Raw genomic sequence first — 14613 nt, forward strand, 5'->3', positions numbered from 1 at the left:
GTATAGAAAGGGAAAAACAGGAATTCTGTACGGAGGAAGTCTGGTCAACACCAGCCTAACCAAGCGACTGTGATGAATGTCACCATTAATAAGACATATTGACATCATACATCCCCAAAAACAGGCCATGAGGAGGAGGTGTCACCTCTGTATTCTTCTCAAATCTGGGACCTCATCTCTACTCATCAGAAAACCTCAGAGAAAGCCAAATTAAGGGACACTATAAAAAAATAATAATAACTGGCTGCTTCTCTTCAGAAGTGTCAAGGCCACAAAAGAAAAAGAAAGGCAAGGGAATGTCACAGACTGGAGGACGCACGGCAACTAAGAGCTATGTGACATCTTGGACTGGATCCTGGAACAAGAGAAGAACATGGGTGGAAAAACTGCTGAAATCTGGCCAGAGTCTGGAGCGTGGCTTGCAGCAATGTGCTAATGGTAACCTCACTTTTGACAAAGACACCAGGGCTATGTGAGAGGCTGACCCTAGGAGACGCTGGGTGAAAGGCAGACAGGAACTTGCTGTGTCTTTACAACTCTTCTGTAAGTCTACAGTTATTTCAAAATAAATTGCTACAGCATATTTTCTGGAAGATTCTTCAGCAGTCTCTTTAGAGTAGTTATCAGGGAAATTTGTATAAGCAGGTTCATATCCTATTTATATCTTCCAGAGTGTGGCTTTTTCCCCCCCCTTCTTTTTGAAAAATAACATTTATAATAGAACATGGTTCTCCTTGGATTTTTAAAAAGCCACTCTGGGAACAAGATGTGGAGAAAAGACAGCTCAAAAGCTGACCCAAGAAGAGAGAACGTCTTTGCTTGGGGACCAAAGCACCGAGAAGTTTCAGCATATTTTGAGTCAGTCAAGGTACTACTTGGACCTCAAGTGGATTTAAGGCTTAAGGGGACAATAACAACACCGACTATGGTTACTCACCAGGGCGACTTTCCTCTGTGGTTTTAGCAGCTTCGGTTTATGGAATGTGGCAGCTATGGGAGCTGTGGAAGCATGTCAAGGGTTTAGCTTGGATTTCCTCCAGGATTCCCAATGCCCACATAACATGAGCATCACAGACATACTCTGTGGAGACTCACAGTCCCTTTCCTGCCCCCAAGGAAGAAGTTTGGTTTCTGATCTAGGTACCACTAGATGCTCCTCCATGGAGAGCAATCCTCCCCGAATCTTTGGACATGTCATCCTCTCCCAGCAGCAAGGTCAATGAAACAAGTTTACATAAAACACTGCCAGCTACCAAGAGGTGAGGTGTGCAGGTGAGAACCAGGTATGTTTGGTTAAGCCTGAGGCCAGAAACTTCCCTGGGGCTTCATCCAAACTACACACTTCCAATTAAAGCTGTGACCTTGAAAACAACCCTCAGAAGTCATCAGGGAGGTGGGTCTTTATTGTCCCCATGTAACAGAGGAGAAAACTAAGGCTCTTCCCCCCAATATCATGTAATGAGTACTTCAATGTTTTGGAATTTGAACTTGACCTTGAAATTCAGGCAGACCTCATCTCCAAGCCAGGTTCTACCACTTAGCTCTCTGAGGCTCACTTTCATCTTTTGTAAGGTAGGGTACTAACCACTCCGATTGAATGAGACATTACAGCAGGGTTCTCTGCCCCCTTCCCTCCCCAGATCTACATTCGTCATGCCTCCCAGAATGCCCAGGCCTTCCAGTCCCTCTGTCCACCCAATATGCGCTCGGCCTGAGCACCAGTGGCTTTCAGCACAGGACCTCAAGGATCTGTAGGGGACAGACCTAGTACTTCCAACTACATTGGAACCTCACCTATGTTGCTCTACATTACAGTTGGAATCAAAGACCAACCTTGATTTTATCCCCAGAACAAATCCAAAATAAACTACATACCTGACTTACATCCTTAGAAAAATCAGAGGCTCCATTCCCTTGAATAAACCAAGAAGATATTGATACCCCTTTGTCCCACCCCACTATGTGTGAGCATGTTAATAGCTGAAGGTGAAATGCATTGTGGAATCAATCTGTGCCTGTTGACATCCCCTCTCCCAACTCCCCACTAACACCATGCTGGGCCAGTGCACCAGCCCCAGCCCCACTCCAGTGATAGGCCTCAGTGATTATCAAAATGAAGATGGGGTTCTGCAGGCCTATCGTCACCAGATGTCCTCCATCTGTCTACTCACCCTGTCCCAATCCCACTGCAAACCCCAGACCCACTTCTAGATCAGTTGTGCAGGTTCCCACCTGGGTAACCATGGGCTAGCCTCCTACCTTTGGCAGGGACTGCAGGAGGAACGTCAGCCTTCTCCTTCCGCCTCTTGCCCTTCTTGGGTTGCAGGGGGGCCAAGCTGGTCACACTGGTCACAGTCTCCCCGGAGCTATACAAGAAAAGAGTCCTGGTGAAGGCAAAAGCAGGTTTGTTCCAGGGAAAGGGAAAGGAAGCAATAGTTTCTGTGTGCTTCCTGAGTACCTACATAAGGTGAAGTTTTCTTACAGCTGGACTGGGACTCTAGGGAGATCCCCAGGGATGTCGGGAGGTCTAGTTCTGACCTGTGGCTAAGATAAGGATGGCGAGCTGTGCTAGTTAGTGATTTATGATGTGCTGTTTAATGTTCAAAGATCCCTGGGGAGACCTGGGGCCAGCTTGTCTGCCCTTACAGATGGAGAGATGGACGGTTCTTACTAGATGCATCAGTTACACAGTCTGGCTTGGCCACATCACCAGTCGGGTATTAAGATACTATCAGAAACTTCTACTTGAACTACCCTAAAGCCAAGATTCTTTGCATGTATTTTTGTGGTGCACAATCCACAGAGCTCCTCCTGTGCAAGGGAGAAAGGACCTTGGGACCTGCACCCAGAAATCTCCAGGGTCCCCCGAGATTGGTCACGCTTTTTTCTCCCACTGGACCTTTATCTTGAGAGGGCAAGTGGCTTCACCCTGAAGAGGGCTGTGGGTGTTTTCAGTTATCTGGCTCTGTGTAATCACTGTGCTATCAGGTTCTTTCTATGTGTTACCCAGAATGATGGTACTGATAAGCCTTATACTGGGGGTAAAAAAACAAGGACACGCAGGTGCTAAAGTGACAAAAATTACATAGACCAGCTTGATGGCAAACCTTGATGCCACATGTGGGATAGAGTCCACGTGCTTCCTTGAATGGCTAACACTCTTATCTCAAATGCATCGGAGTGACTCCAGCAAAGACCCCTTCTAGAACCTCTTGTCTTGAGACACACGCTCCAGCCAGGTAGGTGTGGTTACCAAGAGAGGCTCTCTCCCTAATACATAAAGAATTTCTAGAAATCCATAAAACTATAATCAACTGCTTAATAATCAAAATGAAGGAAGGCAGTAACAGTTACCACACGAGAGGAAAGGCTCTTACCACTGAAAACACACCAGAGCTCCCTCACGAAAGGAAGCCAAATTAAAACATACTGCACTTCCATTCTCCTCATATGGAGTGACAACAGTCACACTGGAAGCAAAGCACTCTTTTGCCAGGGACTTAGAGAATCGGACACGCAGAAGTATGGCCGGTACAAGCAAAAACCCTTCCCAAAGGAGAAGAACTTGGCAATCAAAAGAACTTGGCAATCAGAACTACAGACGCTTATACTCTGACCCAGCAATTTCACTTCCGGGAGTTTACTCTGTGGATATCCCTGCACGTGTATGAAATGTGCGTGTGAGATTTGTCCTTACGGTGCTGTTGTTGATAGCAATGGATCAGAAAGAATCCAACTATCCATCAGCAGAGGACTGGCTAAGGAAATGGTGGTGAGTCCACAAATACATATGCGGGGTTCTCTGTAGCTGCAAAGAGGAGTAAGAAGCTATTTATGTGCTGATGAGGAAAGATACATTGCTAAGTAGAAAAGCTGGGTGTTGGACAATGTACAAAATGTGCCCCCTTTTTGTATGAAAATAGGGGAAAATAGAAATACATATTACTGTTTGCATATATATGCATAGAGAAATTCTGGAAGCAGTCACAAGAAATTTTAAAAATAGTGGTTCCCGGGGCGCCTGGGTGGCTCAGTGAGTTAAGCGTCCAAGTGTTGGTTTCAGCTCAGATCACGATCTCAGGGTCGTGAAATAGAGTCCCACATCTGGCTGTACGTTCAGCACAATGTCTGCTAGGGATTCTCTGCCTCCCCCTTTCCCACTCCCTCCTTCCCTCTCCCCATTCACCTATGTACACACTCTCTCTTTCTCAAATAATAAATAAATAAATAAATACAATTTAAAAACCAAAATAAAATAGTTGTTCCTTAGAATGGGGATGCTGAGAAACTAGCCAATGGGAGACCAGGCAGGAAGAATTATCACCATATATATTTTTAGTCAATTATTTAACTTTTTTTAAAAAATGATTTTATTTATTTGACAGAGGAAGAGCACAAGCAGGGGGAGCAGGAGAGGGGGAAGCAGGCTTTCTGCTGAACAGAGAGCCCAATGTGAGACTCAATCCCAGGACCCCAGGATCATGACCTGAGCCTAAGGCAGACACTTAATCCACTGGGCCACCCAGGTGCCCCAATTATTGAACTTTTTAATTTTAACTATTAAACCGTGTGTTTGTATAATCATTAAAAAACATAACCATTGCAAAACAGTAAATTAAACACAAATAAATATCTGCATACATGTAAGAGAATGTACGCTATTTTAACAGACTCCTAGGGTTTTTAAAATGAACAAAGAATGACTAACGCATCGTGGGAAAAATTCCAAGTCTCATGCTGAGACTCCCCAAAGACGGCTTATTTTTACTGGGAACTGAAACTCCAAATGGCCATAGGTTTAGAGTACAGGGTCAATTGTGTAAACTCACAAACCGGCCAAAGGAATGTGCGTTTACAAAACGCTGACCACTAAGAAGAAACAAGGGATCCAAAACTCTCAGAATTGCTTCAACACACAACTGCAAGCATAGCTTCATCTCATAGCTTTAAACTCTTCAAGTGTTTATTTTTTTCTTTCCATTATAAATTAACACACATTCATGTTTTCAAATGGTAATTACAGGCAGGAAGAAAAAGGAAAATAAATAAATCTATCCTAACCAAAACACAGCCTTTTAAAATATTTCCAGTCTTTTTCCTCTTTCTTGTTTATTTTTTTTTAATGGACTTCTTTTTTTTTTTTTCAAGAGAAGTTTAGGTTCACAGCAAAATGGAGCAAAAGGTAGAGATTTTTCATATGCCCGCCCCCTCTCCCCCCGACGTGTACAACTTCCCAACATGGTGGGACATTTGTTATAACTGATGCACCTACTTCAAGATGTCATTAGCACCCAAAGTCCATAATTTACATTAGGGCTCCCTTTGGGTGAGTCCCATTGGTTTAGACAAACACATAATGTATCAGACCAAAGAGCTGAACTGCCCCAAAACCCTCTGGGCTCCACCCATTCATCCCTCCTGTCCCCCACCCCCTGGCAACCACTGATCTATTTGCTGTCTCCATAGTTCTGCCTTCTCGGGAATCTTACACAGGTGCAATTATACAATAGGTAGCCTTTTCAGAATGGCTTCTTTCACTTACTAACAGGCATTTAAGTTTCCTCCAAGTCTTCTCATGGCTTAAGAGCTCATTTCTTTTTATCCCTGAATGATATTCCATTGTCTGGATGTACCACAGCTTTATTATGCATTCCTCTACTGTAGAAGATGTTGGTTGCTTCCAAGCTTGGGCCATTATGAGTTACACTGCCATAACCATGTCCAAGTTTTTGGACATTAAGTTTGGACATCAAGTGGACATTGTTTCAACTCCTCCCTGATTTTCATACATTGTATTTTTTTGTCATAATCTACTTATAATTTCATGCCCTTCTTTTTACTTAATCTCTATTTTCCATATTGTTACGTCCTCATACTATTCTGATGAGAAGCTATGCCATGGCTTCCTCAGCCATTCCCCAACATCTAAGTAATATTTGACGCATGAGTGATATTGCCATACATGTATTTGTGAATCATGGTTTTCCACTCTTAGACTTGTGTTTTGGGTTAAAGTCTTAGAGCTGGGATTACAAGTTCACGGAGGAGGACCATTCGAAAGGGTATCTAACTCCCTGCGTCAAAAGGATCGCCAACAAGTTAGTCCTACATCGCAGTCACTCAGTCAATGGACGAGGGTATTTCTGTTTTCAGCCTTTTTAACACCAGGTCTAGCAGCTTTTAAAAAAACCACTCGCTTAATGAATAAAACTGTGATCTCCCTTTCCTTGCATTTCTCTGACTGCCAGTGAGAAGGAGCATTTCCAGCATGTGTCTAATCGTGTTTCTGCTTTTACAAGTGCAGTAGGGACATCTGTTGTCATTTGCAAGGGTTCTGAGTTTTTCTTACAGGTTTGCATGCACCTTTCCCATCAGTCTGACGTATTTATTACAAACATTTCCCCCAATTCCCTTTGTTTTTGTTTGTTTGTTTTTTATTTAACTTTTTAAATTTATTTTCAGCGTAACAGTATTCATTGTTTTTGCACCACACCCAGTGCTCCATGCAATCCGTGCCCTCTCTAATACCCACCACCTGGTTCCCCCAACCTCCCACCCCCGCAAATTGTGGCTTCTTGTTAAATGCATGCTGACTTGTTTCTTTTGCTAAAATCATGCAGTGTTTTCCACTCAGTTTTCCAAGCTCAGTGTTGCCACTGAGCTTGGATCGTCCTCCCCAGCTGCATCTCACACGCTGCAGAATCAAGGATTTCTCCTTCCTCTCCCCTTTTCATGGACTTCGTTCTTTAGCTCTTCAACACAAAATGAAAGCTTTGGGACGATCATTTGTACAGATGCGTGGTCTCAGGTCCAGGGCATTCAGAAAGCTAGAAAAGATCTGCTTTGTCATCACTGTTTTCCTTCAAAACAGAAAAACTGCACTAAACTAAATTTAGCTCTAATTCATACTTCAACAATGAGAATTCATATACAATGAGTCACCCCCATGACATGACAGATTATTTTGCTCACAGAATATTATGTTTCCCATTGAGCCAGCAAGACTGGCAGACATTTTTGACAAAGAAACTCCACATTTTGCTTCACTGACCAGAAAGTTACTCTATATCTTAGATTGGAACAAGACTGTGTTTTGTCTCTGACACAAGGGGAGTGAGCGTTGCTGGAGCCAGTCAAACCCGAAAAGATAGAGAAGAGGCCGGAAACTCGGTCTAAATGAGAGAGCTGTGTGATTGGAAAGCAGGGCTATTTGTGGAAAACAGGGCTGCTTTTCTGGCTCCACCCGGGGCCTCGTGGCTGGCACGCGTGTGACAAGTATAAGGTTCCAGGCTGGCCACCACTCGTGGGCGTCTCCCTCCCACGTGCGTGGGGCATGTCTACTCTGTGACACACGGTGGTTGGGTCTAGGTCTAGTGAATGGGCAGTGGACAAGGGGTTTGGGTCAGCACCAAAGCAGGTTCCACTCTGATTAGAGGGGTTACCCTGGATGAGTCTCTCGCTTTCTGGGCCTCATCTGCCCATCTGTAAAATGGGGAGACCCACACTTGCCATCTATCACACAGGGTTATCATGAAGGTCAGAAGGGCTAGTAGCGCTGACCTGCAACCCTGGTGTGTGGTGCAGGAGGAAATGCTTCACGGCGTGCTGCAGGAGAACAAGGTTTTCCCCAGGGTACCTCCTGGCATCATGTCTTTGCCCTGAGGGGAGGGCTACGAGTTAGAAATTAAACTTCGATCAGAAAGTCTTTCCTCCTGAGATGGTCCAGCATGCCCTCCTATTGCCACAGAGAGAGCGGGTGTCAGCTAAGAATCAGCACAGCACACAGCCGGTGGATAAGGAGGAGGAGGAAGAGGCTACAGCCTGCTCCAACACGCTGGAGGCAGCAGGCCACCTGGATTTCTAGGTCCTGAGCACACTGGAAGCAACTATATTTTGCCGAACTTAAATGATTAAGAGTGATATTTGCCTCTAGCCTGTGCAAAGCACCATGAGAAGTGCGTGATATCCACAGTCCTGGACACTCCCCGATGGGGAAAATGAAGCCTCAGAGAAGTCCAGGCAGGAGACGTGGGATCTGATCCAGGTTGGCCTGTTTCCCTGGCCCTGAAGCAAGGATGCTGGGTCCAGCCCCAGACAGCAGAGAATAAGAAAACTAGGACAGGAAGAGGGTAGATCCAGCCAGATCCACAATGGCTGCTCTGGGCTTAAACCAGCTCCCTAAAGAGAAGGCACTGAAAGGCGAGATCAGCATTCCACTGCATCCAAGTCTGTACTAAATCTGGGCCTCTTACAGCTGCTAAACCTTGCCTGGGTCGGGGGAAGAGGGGGCCAACCTGAGTGCTGGACACTTGGAGGCAGGAGCTGGGGCTGGTGCCCAAGACCAAGGATTATCCTGGCCCGAAATTGGGCAGAGGAGCAGGGGAGCATGTTCTTATACCTGGAATGATCTGGAATAAGTGATGTCAGCTATCAAAATGGAGGTGGGAGGGGGTAGTCTGGCCATGTGGAAATTTGGTGCCTCTGAAGTGTTCGGGAACAGGAAAAAAAAAAAAAATACACAATAAAACAGTACAAGCGGAACTGACCCCCCCCCCCAAACAAAGAACATAACTGTAAGGAAGATCCACAGATCCAGCCACATCTTGCCTCCACAACTAAATGTGAGATCAAAGCACCCTCCTACTGAAGCACGGTGCCTGTGGCATAGGCGTCCTCGCCCAACCATCCGTGCCCGTCCTAATGCCTGCCTCTCCCTGGGATCAAACCAGAGGTGCGGCTAACCAACCATTCATGCCAAGGGGCTTTAATACATCCGACCCGAGCCCCCCAGATGCCAAGCGTTTCCCTTGGTGCAGAGCAATCTTTGTGTCTCAGCACAACCACTGTGAATCAGAATGCCTCCTTGAGGTCTGTCTAATCTTGTTTATGAGCAGGCGCCCTCGTCACTGGGCACACAGCAGTCGGTCACATGCTGCAAGGGGATTTGCTGTGGTTTGAACTGGGATGGCCAGAGATGCCAAGTGTTGTCTGTCGTCAGAAAGCCATTCGGGAACAAGGCTGAGGACAACACGCTGGTTCAGATCCTGCCGACATTCCCCCAGGCCTGCTTCTTGGAGCCATCGCCACCCCCGGCCCTTCTTGCTCCACGCCGTCTTTGGAAAATCATTGCCTTTGCAGAAATGTCCACGTGCTTCCTTTCCTCCTGCCCACAGAGCTCAGTTGTGGCAGCGACAGTGCCCAAGAAGGGTCCCCAGAGGACCATGAACTCCTTGCCAAACAGCTCTGAGCTCTCCTTGCCAAGATTCCCTGCAGCACACTCATGAACTGTTAACCCTGCACCCTACAACGTCAAGTGTGCCGTCTTGAAGGAGGAACACTGCAGTGGCAACTCACTGTCATTACCAGTTATGGTCAATTAAATCTCAATAAGCTATCGGGAGAAGTGCGATTACAGTCCTCCACCCCCAGGATGGCTGCCACTGAGAAAGGCCAATGGTTCCTGCAACGGGGCAAATTTCCCAACATCTCGCTCGAGGCTTTGGGACGTGCTCGGCAGGCCTCCTGCGCCACTGGACTACTCATGCCAGGAGCAGCTTGGAAGTTGTAGGACTCCCCGCTCAAGATGGACGAAGGGCGCCACCCACTCCCATGACTTCCTTGAAATGACTCTTTTTCATAAATGGCATTTCACACATGCCAAGAACCTAGAACCATGTCTGGTGTGCCATGAGAGTGAAATGGGTCTCACGTGCTATTACCTTACTGGGATTGCTGTCATCATTACTGTGGAATCTCCTCTCTGAGTCCTGGAGTAGGGAGCCAGACATGACAGAGCTCTCTGTGCCTCCAGCCAGCACCGGTGCCCTTCGCAGAGCCCGGCAGACCCTCGGCGGTCACGGTGTGTTACTTCTGCTGCTTTCCCTCTGTGATGTCTTGGTGTGCGCATTCCAAGCAGCAGCAGAGGAAAGCTATTCCTTTGTGACGGAGTTGCCAAGGCGTCTCCCGGTCCACAGCCTCCGTGGCCTTTCATCGTAAATGCTTTACACAGCCCGAGAGGCTCTGCTGGGGCCTCTTTGTTAAGGCTGTTCCTCTGCAGTCCCTGCCAGCTTTGTGAACATGAGTACACACTCCACATGCCACGGCTTTTGTCTGTGATTGTAAAATCTCTGAACACAGACTGGAGAGATCAGGAGGGGCTTCATTAATATTTAGCGGTTCCATGCAGGGTTCTCTCATCTTGAGTTGTAAGAATAACGGCAGAGAGAGGTCACTGGGGGCATATGGCCAGGATCTAGCATCTGAACCCCTAGGGTTGAGGGTATGTGTTTGGGGGGGAATCTACCCCAGCTCCCTCTGGCCACCGTGCTTCGTTCGGGCTGGTCCCCTAGCCCTAAGGGGTGACTGTGTTTTCTGTCAGGAAGGGAGACAGCTCCTTCGTTAGGCCAGTAGGGAATGCACCTGCCACCACCTTTCCCTTCCCGAGGGGAGGCAGCCTGACCTGAGGACAGGCCAAGCCTTGAGGCAGCACTGCCCAGAGACAGGCTGGGAATGGAAGCCACCATCATGATGACAGCGTGTCTCCTAGACAGAGCTTCCTCGAGGCCCACCCACCACGGCATCCCTAGTTAGATGAGTCAGCCAAGTCCCTTCCAGGGTAATAGCATCTGTGCTAGCTTTCCTGTCACCTGGAATCAAGAGGTTCGTAAATAGTACAGAGGACTAGCTATTTATCTAATAGTTGGCAGTTTTATTCCTGTTCTCTGTCTGGGGAGACTAATTTGGGCCTTACAGGGTTTTATGAGGATTAGAAATAAATCCCATAAAGTGTTCAGAAGTGGAGGTGCAGGGGCACACGGTGAGTCATTATGAGGAATTAGCCCAACAGCCACTGAGAGCTCCTTGAATCCTCAGAGCGACCCTGAGCGATAGGAACAGAGGCAAATCTATACCCATTTTGTGAAGAGTGAAAATTCCCAGAGAAGCCAAGTGGCCCAAGGTCACCAAGCTGCCGGGTGGCATGGCTCCAGCGGACACCAAATCCAGGTGGAATGTCCTTCACATTACGTGAGGAACAACCACCAGGGTCCGCCTCACAGGCCAGCCCTCCTCATGCCTGCCTCGGCCTGGGGGCTACGGAAGGGCACTGAGCCGGAGAGCTGAGGCAGGAGAGGGGGTGAGGAGGAGAGGGCCAGCAAGGATGTCGGGGATGCAGGGCGGGGGCTGGGAGACACATCACCTGCGTCTGCCATCCGTGCGCTCGCCACCTTCCATGCTCCGTGAACACGGCCAGCAGGGAAGGCGTTTAGTGTGTGGGCTCAAGCCAACCAACAGCAACTACAATGGCTGGAACTTTCGTAAATGGGTGCCTAGACCAGAGCACGCTGACCTTTCAAAGTCAGGGGCGTGGAGCGCAGCTGCAGCCGCAGCCAGCCTCTGTGGCTGTACCCTTCCCACTTCTCCTTCCACGGCCCTGACTTCCTGGAGCTTCCCCTCCTTGTTCATCTGAGCGAATGCCAGCACGGAAGCCCTCACAAGCAAGTCTTGAGCTTCCCGGGCTGGCATCCCTCGCTGCCCCATCCCTGCCCAGCAAAGACCTCACCACCATCCACACTCCTTGTGCATCACTTTCCATCTGTAGAATGGGACAATCACAGCACCCGCTCACACGATGACATGAAGAATGAAGATGGTGTGTGGCAAGGCTTAGCCCTGTGCCCATCCCTGGCCTTCTCCTCCAGCCTCTATTTCCTGGTGCTCTGCCCAGAATCTCCAGAGAACCTCACTGCTGTGGACCAAGTGCCGCCAGGCCCCCAGCCTCCTACCCTCTGTACCCCTCTCTCCCCACTTCTGTGTGCTGTGCTTTCCCAGCTCTCTTCTGGAACACTCTTACCCCTCTTTCAATACTTGGCCCAAATCCCATCTCCAGGAAGCTTTCCCTACCACCCACCGACTGGGAAGATGGGGTTAGCAGGGCCTCTTTGCTGTGCCCACATCAGCTTTGTGGGTAGCACATGGTTTTGCTTCTCTAGTTCTCCCATTCAGTGTGGACCTCAAGGGCATGGGCTGTGTGTTATTTCATCCCTGCCCTCCAGGCCTTATAAAAAGTCCTCTATAGAAGAATCACCCATAAGTATGACGGAATAATAACAGAACCACTTGCATAAAGCTCACCATATACCAGGACCATTGGAAGAACTTTTTACAGACTAACTAATTCAATCCTCCCAACCCCACTATGCGCTAGGACTTTCTCTGCCCCCATTTCATCAGAGAGGTTGAAGAACTAGCCAGTCACACAACAATCAGTACCCAAGTCCAGATTTGAACTGAGGCAGCCTGGCCTCAGAATCTTTAAACATCCCAGTGGATTACCTTTCAAAAAAGAAACAAATTCTGTAATACTACCGCTCTGCAATATTGTGAAAATAAAGCAAGTAGGTACCTATCTAAGTTTGGAATCGACGTGTTCACATTCGTTCTGAAATCATTTCTGCCTTCACGCTAAGATCCTGAACAAATCAATTATTAATTAAATCCCATACTCCAGCTATAGGGGTGTGTTTAAAAAAACAAAAACAAAAACAAAACCTCTGATGGTTCAGGGAAAAAAACGGAAAATGTTTTAAACTAAGCTCACAAACCACAGTAAGCCTGTGCCTGTAATTTATCCAACATATAAATGGTCTACACCACTGCTTATCCACGAGAAGGCATAGGAACCAGAACACATGAAGAAGGCTTGGATTACTTCGGTCTCCTAACTGCCGTTGGCACAGGGAACATGCTGTCTGCTTCAATTTCTCCCATTTGCAAATACTTTATTACCTCAAACCCATAAGGAGAGGTCAAGCAACAGGTCAGGAAATCTACTGGAAATTGCCTTTTTGTCCATGTCTACCTTCTTGGCAACTTTCTTGAACTTGACCTATAGGAAGGAAGGCATCTGGATCCATGGAAGAAGTATCATGGTGTGGGGACCTACCACATCTCTATGCGAATGGTGGCATTTCGTTTCAAATGTGACTTTCTGGGACCTTTAGGGGCAGTTCCGTGCTTACCCATTGAGCTGCTGTCAGGGAGCGGCCGTCCCCGGGGAAGGCCCATTTACAATCCTGCAAAATCTTGACAGGCTCCCTCTAGCCCAGCCTTCTGCTCCAGAAGAACACTTAGCCATGGGAAAGAAACAGCCTCCCAGCTCCAAAGTCAGTGCCCGCCCCCGCAGGAGATGGCAACTTCCGACTCTGGGAACGACACACATTCAAGATGAGACTTGTTTTCCTTCTGTATGAACTTCTCGCAAAAAGTCATTGAAAGCCCTAGGGTCTCCAGATTCTGGCCCAGTCACTCAGCAGACCTTCTCTTGGTGACCGCAGTCTCAGCGCCAGCATGGCCCCATCCTGAGGGTCCCTCCCCTGCCTGAGGGTTTCCGTTCCTGGCATCTCGCCCTGGCCCTGCGCTCTCTGCCCATTTTCCCTAAGGAGGAAGTGGTCAGAGGACAGAGAAGAGCACTGATGCTGGATAACAGCTTGAGAAATCTCCAGGCCCAGCCGCCCACTGCCACAGCACAGATGGGGCTGGGATCTGGGAGCCCCCGGCACGACAGGGACAGGAGGAACTGCCTGGGCTGCAGAAGCAGAGCACAGAGCCGGCCAGAACCTGCTGGAAGGCAAGGACTGACCGGTTCACTTGCGAGGCATCGTGGCAGGGAATCTGGGCTGCACAAAGTCAAATAGGCCTCAGACTCTGATCAGGAAGATGAACACAAGTCGACAGTGTTCTTCTGCATGGTCCTGGGGTGCAGTGCAGTAGAGGCAGCTTTGTAGAGGTTGATCTATTGGCTGGTCCCCCAAGAGACATGCCCATGGAGAGAGCTTGACTCAGGCACTGAAACAGACTCACTGAGAGCACCAGCTAGCAGAGGGGCAGCCCGGTAGGTATCCCGGGCCTGGGGAAGACCAGACTCTCCTGCCCACCAGGCTGCGGTAGCGCCTCACTGTACTCCAGTCTTAGCACCAGCTCAGGATAGGGGTCTCCTACGGGTCAGACTTAGGAGGGACAGGGAAGAGCCCAAACACCGGCACTGCTTGCTAACCATGAAAAGCCAAACAGGAGGCCATAGCAAGCAAACCCTGAGAAGCACTGGCAGGCTGGCCCTGCACAACCTCTGAGCTCCCCAGCCATAACCTCCCCAGCCCCCCACATCTGAAATGCCAGGCCCTGCGGAGCACATGCTTTTGGAAAGAAACAAGTACCTTTATGGAGAGATAATTTAGTCATCATAAAATTCATTGATCTTAAGTATACAATTCAATAATTTAGGGTAGATTTATCAAGGGGTGCAAACATCACTACACTACACTTCTGGAACATTTCTATTCCCCCTTGCCCTTTTGCCCATTTATAGTTAATTCCTACTCCCACCGTCAGCCTTAAGCAACTATTTTCTGTTCCTATAAATTTACCTTTTCTGGACATTCCAAATAGATGATATCATGCCATACATAATTTTTTGCATCTGGTCTAGTTCGCTTGGTATAACGTTTCCGAGGTTCATCCGTGTGCCGCATGTATCAGCACTCTGTTTCTTTTTATTAGCAAACTGTATTTTAGTGAGTGGATTCCTCAATGGTGTTTATCCATTCACCAGTTCTT

At 48.0% G+C, this 14613-nt stretch overlaps 1 protein-coding gene across 7 annotated transcripts in view; it reads right to left on the reverse strand.

Annotated features, from left to right (window-relative positions):
• Positions 1 to 14613, reverse strand: part of VSTM4 (V-set and transmembrane domain containing 4) — a 101937-nt gene that overhangs the window by 32113 nt on the left and 55211 nt on the right. For 4 of the 7 annotated variants that reach the window (XM_032312401.1, XM_032312402.1, XM_032312400.1 and 1 more), the window contains 3 exons: positions 3698 to 3808; positions 2260 to 2366; positions 938 to 999 (listed from right to left, as the gene is read on the reverse strand). In XM_032312401.1, the coding sequence (XP_032168292.1) occupies positions 938 to 999; positions 2260 to 2366; positions 3698 to 3808 (280 nt within the window). Of the gene's footprint in view, positions 1 to 181; positions 356 to 937; positions 1000 to 2259; positions 2367 to 3697; positions 3809 to 14613 lie in introns of those variants that run through there. The other 3 variants (XM_032312405.1, XM_032312404.1, XM_032312403.1) reach the window with 2 other exon arrangements.

Source organism: Mustela erminea, chromosome 14, assembly GCF_009829155.1.
Source record: "Mustela erminea isolate mMusErm1 chromosome 14, mMusErm1.Pri, whole genome shotgun sequence".
In the NCBI taxonomy this organism is placed as follows: Eukaryota; Metazoa; Chordata; class Mammalia; order Carnivora; family Mustelidae; genus Mustela; species Mustela erminea.